This window comes from Amblyraja radiata, chromosome 22, assembly GCF_010909765.2.
Source record: "Amblyraja radiata isolate CabotCenter1 chromosome 22, sAmbRad1.1.pri, whole genome shotgun sequence".
Classification (NCBI taxonomy): domain Eukaryota; kingdom Metazoa; phylum Chordata; class Chondrichthyes; order Rajiformes; family Rajidae; genus Amblyraja; species Amblyraja radiata.
The window spans coordinates 28,924,819-28,939,297 of record NC_045977.1 but is presented as its reverse complement, the minus strand read 5'-3'; the positions used below and the strand labels follow the sequence as shown (position 1 = coordinate 28,939,297).

The following is a 14,479-nucleotide window of genomic DNA, read 5'->3' as shown; positions in this document are numbered from 1 at the left end:
CGATGCAGTTGGTGAACTTTTAGCCATAGCAGGCTGCTTCCTGCATTGGTCTTGGAAGGAGGAAGGAAGGATGCGGTACTGTCCCCAGGGGAGGGAATCAGTGCTCTCTTAATATGAATACAAGAACCAGTTTATTAAATCCAGGTTGTGCAGAGATTATTATCAGTCTTGTTTATTGGCAATGCGGATGTGTTTTTTGTCATACTGTTTGCGAGGAAGTAAATGTTAGAAGTAAACACACATAATGAAAAATGTGCTGTGCAAATATTTCTAATATCCTCTGTCATTTCTCAAATCTTGTGAAAGTCATCCTTCCGTAACTTGAGTTCTGTCTGTATTCATGTCAACTGGTACCCTGAAAACATCAATGACGTTCAATTAGTTTAGCGTTTGTCCAGATGTTTTACATGTGTTATGAGACTGAACACCACATGTTTACATGGTCCTGTCGATAGTGTCATACAGTATCATTCTGTTCCCATTTTGAGAAGTGTGATGTGCAGGAAGGAACTGCAGATGCTGGTCAAAACCAAAGATAGACACAAAATGCTGGGCTAACTCAGCGGGTCTGACAGCATTTCTGGAGAAAAGGTATTGGTGACTTTTCGGGTCATAGAAACATAGAAACATGGAAAATAGGTGCAGGAGTAGGTCATTCGGCGCTTCGAGCCTGCACCGCCATTCAATATGATCATGGCTGATCATCCAACTCAGTATCCCGTACCTGCCTTCTCTCCATATGAGAACCAAAGAGATCCCTTTAGCCACAAGGGCCGCATCTAACTCCCTCTTAAATATAGCCAATGAACTGGCCTCAACTACCTTCTGTGGCAGAGAGTTCCAGAGATTCACCACTCTCTGTGTGAAAAATGTTTTTCTCATCTCGGTCCTAAAGGATTTCCCCTCTATCCTTAAGCTGTGACCCCTTGTCCTGGACTTCCCCAACATCGGGAACAATCTTCCTGCATCTAGCCTGTCCATCCCCTTAAGAATTTTGTAAGTTTCTATAAGATCCCCCCCCCCCCCCCTCAATCTCCTAAATTCTAACGAGTACAAGCCGAGTCGAGACCCTTCTTCAGACTGAGAGTCAAGGGAAAGTGAAACAACAGATATAGAAGGTGATATAAAGAGATACAGAACAGATGAATGGAAGATTTGCAAAAATGTAACGGTGATAATGGAAATAGGCCATTGTTGGCTGGGGGCTCAGTGAGAACGAGTTACAGACAATGAGACTCAACAAGACGACTTTGAAGCGAGTACGAATGTGTGATTCTCTACTTCCCCCATTCCAATTCTCTGCTATGCATTTAACTCTCTCGTTATTTAATTTCTGTGTTCGAAATTTATTATTACATTCATCTGGTACTGTCCATAAAAATCATAGTGGTGGTCTTAATTCAGAAACCTCTACTTCAACACTTCTCATAGGTTCCTGATACTAAGGTAGAGATACAATAACAGCAGAGAGAATTGAACAAATAACAAATTCTGTAGAAAGTACGAAGTGTTGTAGAAACTCAGTGGGGCCAGGCAGCATCTGAGGAGGGAATGGACTGATGACCTTTCGGGTTGAGTCTCCATGTACAAAAATCCTGCTGTTTGGGATTCTTGGTCGCAGTCGTTCACGTGCCTGTAAACCCTGTCTTCCTCAGGGTGTATCCTATATGGAATTCCCACTAAAAAATCAATTGGTGTGTACAGTGTTGGAGTTAGCGTTTCTTGAGTTGAAGGAAAACTATTATGGTGATGCTTTATGATGAACAGATTCAGTCATTTATCCAGTTCCACTCCATAATATTGATTCTATGTTCTTCCTCCCTGGGGCTTATACCTCTGTTATGTGCACCTCCCAAATTTGCATGGGGGTCTGTAGCTTTCTTTCTCCCATTGCCCACGTTTGGTGCTCTGCTCCGCTGCCAGAAGACTGGTCCTAGATCTCATTGGAGTTCAAGGACCAATCCTTGTAGTTCATATCCCTTCCCCTTCATCTCTCATTCATGGCATAAAGCAGAGGAAACTCAATGGGAAAGCTGTAGGTGGACATTCCTATTCACCTTTTAGCAGACCACTTGGATTGTCAAGTACAAACCTTCTGTTTCCGAGACATATTGTAGCCCTTTTAATTCTGTGCTCAGCTATGCTCCCAACTCAATAACTCCGTCCCCTAGCATGTGGAGAAAATCAGGTTTCCAAAGCACGATCTCAGGTAGCTGCCCATAATTCATAGACATGTTTCATCTGTTTCCCGATGTCCAAGAGAGACCACTGCCGAGAAACTAGATCGCATAATGTTAAATTTCCTCATGCTGAACAGTTGAAGATCAGCTTATCTTGCAGTAAATTGTATTTGAGACTATTTTTAATTTGAATCAGCTGGGCCCTCTTGTTCCTTTGCAATCCAATTTCTGTCTTGGCAGCACAAGGTGATGTAATTTATTTTTGGAGGTTAAGCCTGTTTTGGAACCTCCCAGAACAATTAGGTTACATTCTCACATCATCAAACAAATATCGCTGCTGCTAATTGAACTAGCTACCTTCCTTGGGCTGTCTCCCCTCACCTTGCATTGATCTGCCCATTCACCCCAACCCAACTGCCCAACAGCATGAAATCCTGCTCAGCCCCCATCTGCTGCACCCAAAATTCCCTACCAATTGCCTCTGTTGCCATTACAAGCTTCCTCCACTCTACTCCGCTACTTCACGTAGGCCCTACCAATCTTTCACCTGCAAACCCCATCCCCACCACACCCAAAGGTATTCAACATCCCTGATCCCAAACCAGCCTGATTGTTAGGATCACTGGAATTTCTCTGCGTAGGTTTGTATTTTAAATGAAGGATAAAGGTGTGCATAATATGTGAAAAGGAGCATTGGATAAACTTCCCACAACATTTTACCATGAAAGATAACCTATTGCGTAGCCAATTCTGCTATCAAAATCAGTTTGTTCATTATTAATCAACTTTTATTTCCAATTTATTTCAGACTCAGCCTGTGCCTAATCCAATTGCGTATTACATGCATGGATGTCCATGGTGGTTCCACAGCTTTGAGGTTCTGGTCAACCATTTTGTTGAGCTTATTGTTCCGTTTTTCCTGCTTATGGGGCGCCGGATGTGTGCGATCCACGGAATTCTGCAGATCCTTTTCCAGGTAGGATTGGATTTTCCTTTTATTCAATTCCTCATAGATATTTCAACAAAGATCTTTAGAAAAATAAAAACATTGAAGATGGAAGATGCTCTATGCACCTGACTACTGTCCTACTGCCACAGTGTACTTTACAATTGTCCACAAAATTCAGCAGATTCACTTCTGGTGTTTTTGATTTGTAATCATCTCCCATGAAGTGGCAATATTTGTTGGGTTATAACATAGAAGGTGAAGCAGAAAAATGGGTACTTGGCTCAACTGATATTTGCCTAAGTTAATGTCCCACACTTTTTAACCCCATTTTAATTCATAGCATGAGCATATCCTTCAGGTCCTATTTCATTTAAATTAATCTATGCTGTTCTATGCAATTATACATTTTCTCACCACATTTTTTCTGAAATAGGAGGGTGATTTATTGATTCCTGTATCTGTGCCCCAAGGATTTGGATTCCACCAAGTGGAACCATCCTCTGTTCTGGTCCAGCCACAGGAAAGATATCATTAAATTGGCAAGGATGGAGAAGAGATTCACCAAGATGTTATTTGGGCTTGCAGGCTTGAGTTATAGGGAGTGACTGGATAGGCTAGAACTTTTCTTTTGGAGCATAGGCTGAGACATGACCTTATTAAGGTATTCAAGATAATGAGGGACATGGATACAAGGACCACTCACAGTCTTTTCCTGGGGTAGAAGATTATAAAACAAAGGGCATATGTTTAAGTTGAGAGAGGAGAGATTTAAATGTGACCTCCAGGACAACGTTTCCACTCAGAAAGTAACCTGGATCTGGAATGAGATGGCGGACGAAGCTATAGAAGCAGATACAGTTATGACAGGCAGATGTAGATTTAGTTTCTTTAGTTTTAGAAGTACACGTTCACACTATTTCACACTATGTTACACACTAGTGGCATTTTCCAGAGGCCATTTAACCTACAAGACTGCATGTTTTTGGGATGTGGGAGGAAAACAGAGAGACCTATGTGGTCACGGAGACGATGTAAACTTCACGCAGAGGTCAGGATTGAATATGGGTCTCTGGCGCTATGAGGCAGCAGCCCTAACAGCTGCACCACTGTGCTATCCTTTATATATGAATATAAGGATAGGATTTCAGTGAGCCATGGGCCAAATGCAGGGAAATGGGACTGGCCCAGTATGGCAGCTTGATCAGCATGTTCAAGGCAGGCCAAAGGGCCTCTTTCCTTGCTATATAGATCTATGACTCTAGTTTATTTTGTTGTTAGTTTAGAGATACAGCCAGGATACAGTCCCTTCAGCCCACCGTGTCCGCGCCGACCAGCGATTCCCGCACGTTAGCACTGTCCTATATACGCTAGGGACAATTTTACATCTGAACCAAGCCAATTAACGGACAAACCTGTACGTCTTTGGAGTGTGGGAGAAAACCGAAGATCTCGGAGAAAACCCACACGGTCACGAGGAGAACGTACAAACTCCGTATAGACAAGCAGGATCAAACCCGGGTCTCTGGCGCTGTAAGGCAGTAACTCTACCGCTACGCCACCATGCCGCAACAGGCTCTACAGTATGTACTCTTTCAATTGAAGAACTACACCAAAGTCCACCTTTGATCTCTGTCGTGGAAAAAAATGCATAGACCAATGTTGTAACTTTGCACACGTTTCTAGTTTGTTGTTGCTTCCTCTACTTGGCTGTTTTTTTTGTGCTTGACCTTCGTGAGGTAATCAAAATCACGAGGGGCATGGATAAAGAGGACACCCACGGCATTTTTCCCAGGGCAGAAGATTATAAAACCAGAGGCATAGGCTTAAGGTGAGAGGGAAGAGATTGAAGAGTGAAGTATTGCCTCGGGGATTGACTACCATTGAGCCTGTCCCTCTGTTCTTTAATATTCTTACATGACAGCTATCCAGCAGAGAAAACAGTACCCAAGTACTGAAGAAGGGTCTCGACCCGAAATGTCATCTATTCCTTCGCTCCATAGATGCTGCCTCACCCGCTGAGTTTCTCCAGCATTTTTGTCTACCTTCGATTTTTCCAGCATCTGCAGTTCTTTCTTAAACCTAAGTAATTTCTTTCATTTCACCTCTCTGTTAAGAAGGTCATATTATTTCTATCGCTCAACTGCAATACTTGCTGAGATGTGCACGAAAGCTGAAAGCAGCGTGATTTTTCTTTTCATTTCTTTGTTAAGATCTGCACAGAATAAGGGTCGGATTTGCAACCCATGCTCATGGCTAAATACACTGGGGGACCATTATTGAGCACTAAATATCTGGCATGATCACAGTGTAGCTCTTTGGCATTCCGTAAGATGTTAAATGGAAGTTTTATCTATCTTCTAAAGTGGACGTAAAAGCTCTCATGAAATTATTTTGAAGATCGGAGGAGTTAACCATGGTGTCCTGATTAGTACTTGTCCCATCTGAAGCAAGTTATCAGGTTATTTCCATATTGTTGTTTGTTGATCACAGATTAGCTTCTTCATTTCAAACAATCCGCAATGATGACACATCATGAATTGTATTTATGGCTGTCGAGCATTTTGTTCGATCAATTGAACTCATTTGGCAACTGGAGGCCAATGTAATGCTGCTTTCACACTCCTGGTGCATTCACTGTCAGATCATGGTGCAGGGGAAGAAACTATAGAAGCGCCATGGTTTACATAGAGCACTGAGCTCGATTTGTTCCTGCGTTTACATCAACACTATCAATGTAGGGAAACATGATGTTTCAATTTTTCTGCCTTTTGCTGCATACAACATTTTGGAGCCAAGGAGGTGCAGTGGCAGTAGAATTAAAACTCAGAGTTTCCATGCTAGATATCTCAACTATTGCCTGTGTTCCTTTCCTTTTCGTGAAGGATAGCATGCTCGTCACTTCTGAAGTCAAATATTTTGGCTATGAACAGTACTATTTTCATACAAAATCCTGAGTTTTCAATCAGTTCTCTTGTGTGATAAATGTGTTTGGGATATGTGAAATAACTATATTGGAAACTCAGTTGTGTCCTTGGGCAAGACACTTCACCCACCTTTGCCTGTGTGTGAATGTGTGTGAGTGATTGGTGGTGGTCGGAGGGGCCGTAGGCGCAGATTAGCAGCCACGGTTCCGTCAGTCTGCCCCAGGGCAGCTGTGGCTACAGAAGTAGCTCACCACCACCGAGTGTGACTGAGGAGTGTATGAATAATGCGATGTAAAGCGCCTTGAGTATTCTAGAAAGGCGCTATATAAATCCCATCCATTATTATTATTATTAGTACACCCAAACAAGCCTAGCCTGCCATTGTAGATGGATGCTAATGACTGGTTGTTGTGGACTCCTTGCCATCCATCTTGGTTGCACCCAAGGACAAGGCATGTACATTGTTGGGTACAGTTAGGGTCGGTGGGCAATGTGATTTGGAATTGGGTAAAGAGGGGCAATAGATATAGAGGCCAGAAATGGCTCAGGTGTGGGGATGTGTCATTAGGGGTCTTAATGTGTCTTAGGATTGGAGTCAGGACAGAGAATGAGATAAGGTCCCAAAGATTGAAAGATGTACAAGCGATATATATCATAGAATAACCCTAACATAGTTATGCGCTATTAAAATATGTTTGTACAAGAAGTTTCCGATGATGTTTTTTTCTGGATAGAGGTCTCTCTAAAAGAAGTGTTACATGAGGGATGACAACAGCTAATGTGCACCTGATGAGGAAATTGCTTCAAAGATGCAAGGGTGATTGACCCCAGAAGTGCACAATTGAATTTCCTGAGTGACGCAAAATGACCTGAAAATTGTCATTATACCATTTTACTCCATGAAGGATCTGTTTTCAATTGCATATTGCTGGAAAAAGCAGCAAGCTGAGATTGAATTTCGAGGCAGTTGACTTCAGTGGCAAGAAATAAATTCCACAAAATGAAACAAAGTGCCACATTCCGAGTCGAATAGCCCTGAAGTCAACTTTGCTGTACAGATAGATCCTGGCTGATGTGTCCCTGTCCTCCATTTAGAAATTATTTTCTGAATATACCACGATACGCTAATACAACCAATTCTCGGTCTTAAAAGCTTCTTTTCACTCTGAGAATTCAATTATTTTGTGGAGTGAATTCCAGGTCCAGTACCAGGTTCACTGGTAATTACGAAGCAATTACAGTCTCGTTCCTCAATCACCCGGTGATATTTCCTTTCTCCTTCTTCTCAATATACCCCCCTTTCTATTCTCCATAGAGATAAATAACCTATCAAATTCTTAATTTTTAATGCCTAAGTCACATCAGCCATGAATCTTGTATATTTCTTGTGAATACAAGCCAAGAATATTAGTTTCATCAGAAGTTCTGAATAGTGAGCTTATCGTGTTGCACATATTTCTGACATATTTTGTGATACTTGTGAGTGAGGTCCTACAGATTTGAGCTTCTAATGCACAGCTGTGTGAACATATTTTATCAATCTGGATGAGAAGATCAACATACCAATTAGCTGTGCGATGATCTTCAGTGCAGCATTATTCAAGTAACGAAAGGGACACAGACCAGTCTCCATCTCCAAATTCCCAATAGATGCTTCCATTTTCTCACACGTTTGCCCCAAAACATGCTAACGTGTAAAGTATCCTGGTTGCCAACATGTTCAGGCTGTTGCTGTACTTGTAGTTTATCAACAATTAGTACAATTGAAAAGTAATTTGGCAACTGGAGGACAATGTAAAATGCTTTCACACACAGAGAGTGGTGAATCTCTGGAATTCTCTGCCACAGAATGTAGTCGAGGCCAGTTCATTGGCTATATTTAAGAGGGAGTTAGATGTGGCCCTTGTGGCTAAAGGGATCAGGGGGTATGGAGAGAAAGCAGGTACAGGATACTGAGTTGGATGATCAGCCATGATCATATTGAATGGCGTTGCAGGCTCGAAGGGCCAAATGCCCTACTCCTGCACCTATTTTCTATGTTTCTATGTTTCCTGGTATATTCACTGTTGCACAGAAAATGATGATGCCCCACAAATGGTGCAGGAACATCAACGTAAAAGGAAAACAATATTTTGTGTACGTACCACGTGGCAGTGGCTTTTTAACCATAGACTATAAAACAGAAAATGCTGGATATGTTCAGCAGGTCAGGCAGCATCTGTGGAAAGCGAATCAGTTAAATTGCAGGAAGGAACTGCCGATGCTGGTTTACACTGAAGATAGACACAAAATACTGGAGTCACTCAGCGGGTCAGGTCCCAGGAGATAAGGAATAAGAATGTTTCAGCTTGAGACTCTTCTTCAGACTGTATCTGAAGAAACAGATAATGTTTCTGGTCTGAGAGTTTGTCAGAATTGTGAAAAAGTTTAGTAACAAATTAGTTTTCTGTAGAAGAGAAATGTTTAACTTGGTCTATCCAGTAGGCTGGTCCTGCTCAGATGTTTCCAATGGAATTTTCTTCAATGGCCTTTTTAGGTGCACTTTGCTTGCAAAAGGGTCTGAGGACACATTAGTACAATGTTACCATCCTAGCTTTGATTTAGATCCTACATCAGAAGAATGAGCACCATTTTCCAGACTGATGCTCCAGTGCAGCACATTCTTAGTGACGCATTATGGCAACGGTCTGCATTACAGCAGTAGTGCATGTAGTTGTGAACACTGGGAAGTGCTGCACTGCCAGGAGTCCTGTTTATCAATTGTGATGTTAAACCAAGTAGTATCAGTGGGGAAAAAGGTATAAGTGAACACTTTGGTTCAAAACTGAGGGTGATGAGGAACGATTGCCAGTCCATAGAAGTACGTGAGAAGGGGGTGGGATAGAGGCTGTAATGTTTGTGCATGTTAGGTGGAAGCAGATGATTAAAACACGCAACTGGCCGTTTTCATATTGCTATTTGTGGGAATTTGCCGATGTGCAGATTGTCTATGGTGTTTCTGTAATTGCCACATTGTCTACACATCAAAGATGCTTAATTGACTACAGAGTGCTTTAAGATGTCTTGAAGCTGTGATTCAAGGCATCCATTAATATTAATGCACAGCAAATTATGGGTTATAGAGATACGTATAGAGCTCCTTCACCCACCAAATACATGCCAACCGTCAGCAAACCATTTAGTCTAATCTTCCACTCATCTCATTGTATTCTTTCCCATATCCTATACTTAACACACACCCCTGATTCTGCCTCTCATCTACACATCAGGGGAAATTTACAGTGGCCAATTAATCTACACCAACCCACAGGCGGTGCCATGTAGCAGGAAAACTGGAGCAACCGGAGGAAGCGCATGTAGGCTCAGGGAGAACATGCAAACTCTACATAGTAAGCATCTGAAGTCGGCGGCTGGAGTTGCAAGGCAGCCGCTCTACCTGCTGCACTATGTTTCTGCTTCCTGCTTACATCATTTCTCGGAACAAGGTCGCTTTGAATTGTGAGCTTTCAAGAGTGCTGGATTTCTAAAATCACCACGCATGCCTTGTTTGTGTTGTTCTGAAATTGCCGCTGGTGATTCAGCCTGGAAAGTACTAAAGACATCCGAATCCTACCCTGTCAGGAATTTCCTGCCTTATCTGCGGTTAACCTCATCAAGAGTCAAGAGTCAAGTGTGTTGTATTGTCATATGTCCTGGACGGGACAATGAAATTATTACTTGCTGCAGCACAACAGAATATGTGAATATGTGAATACGGAAGTGGCGGCGTTGCCCAAGCAGCTGCAGTCCGTCTGTCTTTTTCTTTTTTTTTGTTTTCTTTTGTCTTGTTGGACGTATGTTTTAGTTTATTTTTAGTTGTGTATGTGTGGGGGGCGGGTGAAACTTGTTTTAGTCTCTTCCTTCGAGGGCATGCGACCTTTTCTTTGTCGTATCTCCGTCTCTGTCTCCGTCTGCGCTGAGGCTTAATCGCGGAGCTGGCGGCCTCCAACAGGGGCCGACCTCGAGTCTCCGGAGCTCCCGCAACAACGGCTTCGTCCGCTGGACTGGAGGGTGGCAGCTTCGTCCGCCCCGGGCCGCGGAGTTTGAACCGGCCCGTTTGCGAAGCTCAGATTTGGCCGCGGGACTAACCATCACCCGGCGCGGGACCCAACATTGAAAGCCTGGATCGCCTCAACGCAGAGGGAGAACAAGGAAGGAAGAGACAAGGACTTTAAGACTTTTGCCTTCATTACAGTGAGGAGGTGTCTGGTAGACCCACTGTGGTGGATGTTAAAACTGTGTTCATTGTGTGTTCTGTTATTTTATTCTCTGTCATGACTGCAAGGTACATAATTTCGGTCAAACCAAAAGTTTGAATGACAATAAAGGATACTTTACTTTATATGTAAACATTATATATAACGGGAAAAAAAGAAAAAGTTCAATAAATAACAAATATGGTGCAAATAACAAATAATAATATAGTCTTTTACAGTTCAGAGCTCATAGCTTATTCGTTGTGTTTAATAGCCTGATGGCTGTGGGGAAGAAGCTGTTCCTGAACCTGGAAGTTACAGTTTGCAGGCTCCTGTACCTTCTTCCTGATGGCAGTGGTGAGATAAGTATGTGGCCAGGATGGTGTGGGTCCTTGATGATTTTGGCTGCCATTTTGAGGCAGCTACTACGATAGATCCCTTCGACGGTGGGGAGGTCAAAGCTGGTGATGGACAGGGCAGTGGCCACACCTTTTTGTGGTCTTTTTTGCTCCTGGACGTTCAAGTTGCCGAACCAGGCCACGATGCAACCAGTCAGAATGTTCTCTACCGTGCACTTGTAGAAGTTTAGGAGAATCCTCTTCGACATGCCGAATCTCCGTAATCTTCGCAGGAAGTAGAGTCACTGATGTGCCTTCTTTTCAATTGCATCGATGTGCTGGGTCCAGGAAAGATCTTCGCAAATATGCACGCCCAGGAATTTGAATTTATTGACCCTCTCCAACATCGTCCCGTTGATATAAACAGGATTGTGGGTCCTCATCCTTCCCCTACTAACGTCCACAGTTCCTTGGTCTTACTGATGTTGAGAGCCAGGTTGTTGTGCTGGCACCATTTGGTCAGTCGGTCGATCTCACTTCCATACTGTGATTGGTCATTTCTGGGTGGACACTTTTGATAGTGAGTGGTCAATGAATGTATCATTGGTCAAACATTGTTAACGTGCCTTAGTAAAGTGCTGAACTGTAATTTCATGAAATATAACCTCAATAATATAACTCACACCTGCAGTATTCCTGATGAAAAGAAAACCACAGGGCTACTTTCAACAAACCTGCCCTGTAGGAAATGTCACTCCGCTATACTTGGTATAAATTTTCCTTTCTCTGTTTGGTCAATGTTGAATTTAACTCCACTGATCTGCAATTGACAAAGTGTAAAAGCGATAAAAGATAGAAAGGTTTCACAGTTAAGAGCAAGTAAGAAAAAAACACTGCTCTTAAGTAACTAAGCATACAGGTGGGAAGGTGGGAAAGCAAGAGGAACTTCAGTACTAAAGCTGTTCATTATTAAACCGATAGGTTATGCCATGTTGTTGACTGGATTCTATTTCAACCATCTAACATTGCATTGAGATGAAAAAAGTTACCATTATATACGTTATTGTCATGTAATTGTTAAAAGGCATGGACCGTATGTTGATTATAATTTTTTTGTCTAAGCTCCAGTTTAATTAGAGAAAACTGAAGCATGGTGCAAACATTTAGTATTTCTGCAGCTTAGACCCTGGAGGTTGTGTATTCTATAATTCCAAGGTGGATGCAGTAAGCAATTTGTTGACTTCTGTCACAAGAAGCGTCTCATAGTAAATACAGTGTGTATTTCTGTGCTTCTGTGCTTCCCTGTGCACTGTGCTTCTATGATATACATTTCAGCCTTAAGCATCTCCTCTCTCTTCCCTTCTCAAATCATTAAAAAAAAGAGCAAACCAGTGGTCAACAAAATAATGAACGTTTGCCCAAGATAATAATGTGGCTGAAGAAGGGTCTCGACCCAAAACGTCACCCATTCCTTTTCTACAGAGATGCTGCCTGTCCCGCTGAGTTACTCTACCATTTGGTGTCTATCTTCAGTTTAAACCAGCATCTGCAGTTCCTTCCTGCACATAATAATGTGGCTGTTACTTTTTCAAGTTCAGAGTTTAACATGCTACTCCATGTTAAAGATCAGTAGCAGACATTGCGTTTTGTTGAATTCAGGTTTCACAGGAAACTGGCATTCAAGTAAGGAGTTGGAGATAAAGGTAAAACAGATAGATGCTGTGTATAAATGTACATAAACCTTCTGTGAAGAACAGATGTATTTCAGTCTGAGCCCAGGATATCTAAGTAAGCAGTCTGAAGAAGGCTCTCGACCCGAAACATCACCCATTCCTTCTCTCCAGAGATACCCTTGTCCCGCTGAGTTACTCCAGCATTTTGTGTCCATCTTCGGTGTATAATCAGCATGTGCAGGTCCTTCCTACACATTTCTAAGTAAATTAACTCTTTGCCTTTGTGACAAAGGGGACCAAAAATGCTTGTCTGTGGAAGATTCAGTTATTTCTGTGAATTTGAGATTTGGTGTTGGGAGGCCTCAAGGACAGTGAAGGAGCAGAGATACAAATGAAGCAATTTGTCTCTCTTATTCTACCATTAGCTTGACAGATTCTCTTGAGGTTGAGTGGCATTGGAGTAATTCTTGATAGCAGAACATGTCTGAAGATTTGACAGTGGAGTTAATGTTTTCTGCAGGCTTGGCCATTTTCAAACTGTATGCTGGGATAGGTCAAGGATTCTTAATATCAGGGTTATTGTAGAACAGTGCATTCTGTATTCATTTTGAATCTGAAGCTATATATTAACCCCTTAGACATCTGTGTAACAGGGGTGGTAAATCATATTATTTAATCCATATCCCATGGGATAGACAACAAGCTGTTGGTTCAAGACGAGTGAAAATCGCAGTAACTACAGGCTTTCCCAAAGCTAGCTATTCCCATGACCAACATTGGCCATATGATAGAAGCCACTCTGATGGCAATGGCAGAAAAATCTAGTTCAGTTCTTAAGCTCCAAAGGATGTGATAATTTAAGGTTAAGTTGCTGCAAATGGGCAGATATTGTTTCAGCTTTTCCAAGGCTCAAATGGGGTTTCAGATATTTGTCAAACTTTAGTTTGGTATAGTTTAGTTTGGGATGCAGGACGGTAACAGGCCCTTCGGCCCACCGAGTCCATGCCGACCAGCGCTCCCCGTAAATTTACACTATCCTACACACACTAGTGACAATTTATAATTACACGAAGCTAATTAACCTACAAACCTCTACATCTATGGAGTGTGGGAGGAAAGATGAGATCCCGGCAAAAACCCACGAAAGTCACGGGGAGAATGTACAAACTCCATACAGACAGCACCCTTAGTCGGGATCGAACCCGGATGTCCGGCGCTGTAAGGCAGCAGCTCTACTGCTGCACCACTGTGCCGTCCATACCTTTTGCTAAGGTTATGCTTTAAGACAATATCAACCACGCACAAAAAATAAAACTTAAAGTGGCAGCACAAAGCCGTGTCCTAATGGAAAGTTAATTTAGGTCGCTCAAAGAGTGCAGAAAATTGGTTTGTCGAATAAAGAGCATCAGAGATGACATTGTTAACATTAATAATGTATATACTATTCAGTGCAATGTACTTGGTGTGCATCATAAGCATGGCTTTGGGCATTTCGAGATTTGATCACCCTGAGAATAATCTGAGTCATAAACGTATGTTTGCTTCACACTTACGCTCTTTTCTAAAAGAACAGGGTGAGCCATTCTCAGTAATTGCATTCTTGCTGGTACATAGTGGCTTGAAGGTGGCGTCACAGGTAGATGGGGTGATCAAAAAGGCTTTTTGACAAATTGGCCTTCATCAGTCAGAGTATTAAGTATAGAAATTGGGCGGTCATGTTGCAGTTTTCTCAGACATTTGTGAGGCCGCATTTAGAGCATTGCGTTCAATTCTAGGCACCATGTTATAGGAAAAATGTTGTTAAGTTGGAAAGGGTATAGGGAAGAGTATTGAAGTATGGAACGAGCAGTCAGAGGAGATAGTTTAACCAGGGACTATTGCAACGTTTAAGCGGCAATTAGACAGGTACATGGACAGGACATGTTTAGAGGGATATGGGTCAAACTCAGGCAAGTGGGACTCCTGTAAATGGGACATGTTGGTCAGTGTGGACAAGTTGGGCCAAAGGGCCTGTTTCCACGCTGTATGACACTATGATACCATGACTGTGTCAGGTTGTCCCTTACGTTCTACGTTCCAGAGAAAACTATCTATGTTTGCCCAACTTCTCCTTATAGCTAAAGGTAGACACAAAATGCTGGAGTAACTTAGCGGGACAGGCAGCATATCTGGAGAGAAGG

At 42.4% G+C, this 14,479-nt stretch overlaps 1 protein-coding gene across 4 annotated transcripts in view; it reads left to right on the top strand.

Annotated features, from left to right (window-relative positions):
- Positions 1 to 14,479, top strand: part of lmf1 (lipase maturation factor 1) — a 499,938-nt gene that overhangs the window by 355,153 nt on the left and 130,306 nt on the right. For all 4 annotated transcript variants that reach the window (XM_033040858.1, XM_033040856.1, XM_033040857.1 and 1 more), the window contains one exon: positions 2,989 to 3,156. In XM_033040858.1, the coding sequence (XP_032896749.1) occupies positions 2,989 to 3,156 (168 nt within the window). The remainder of the gene's footprint in view (positions 1 to 2,988; positions 3,157 to 14,479) is intronic.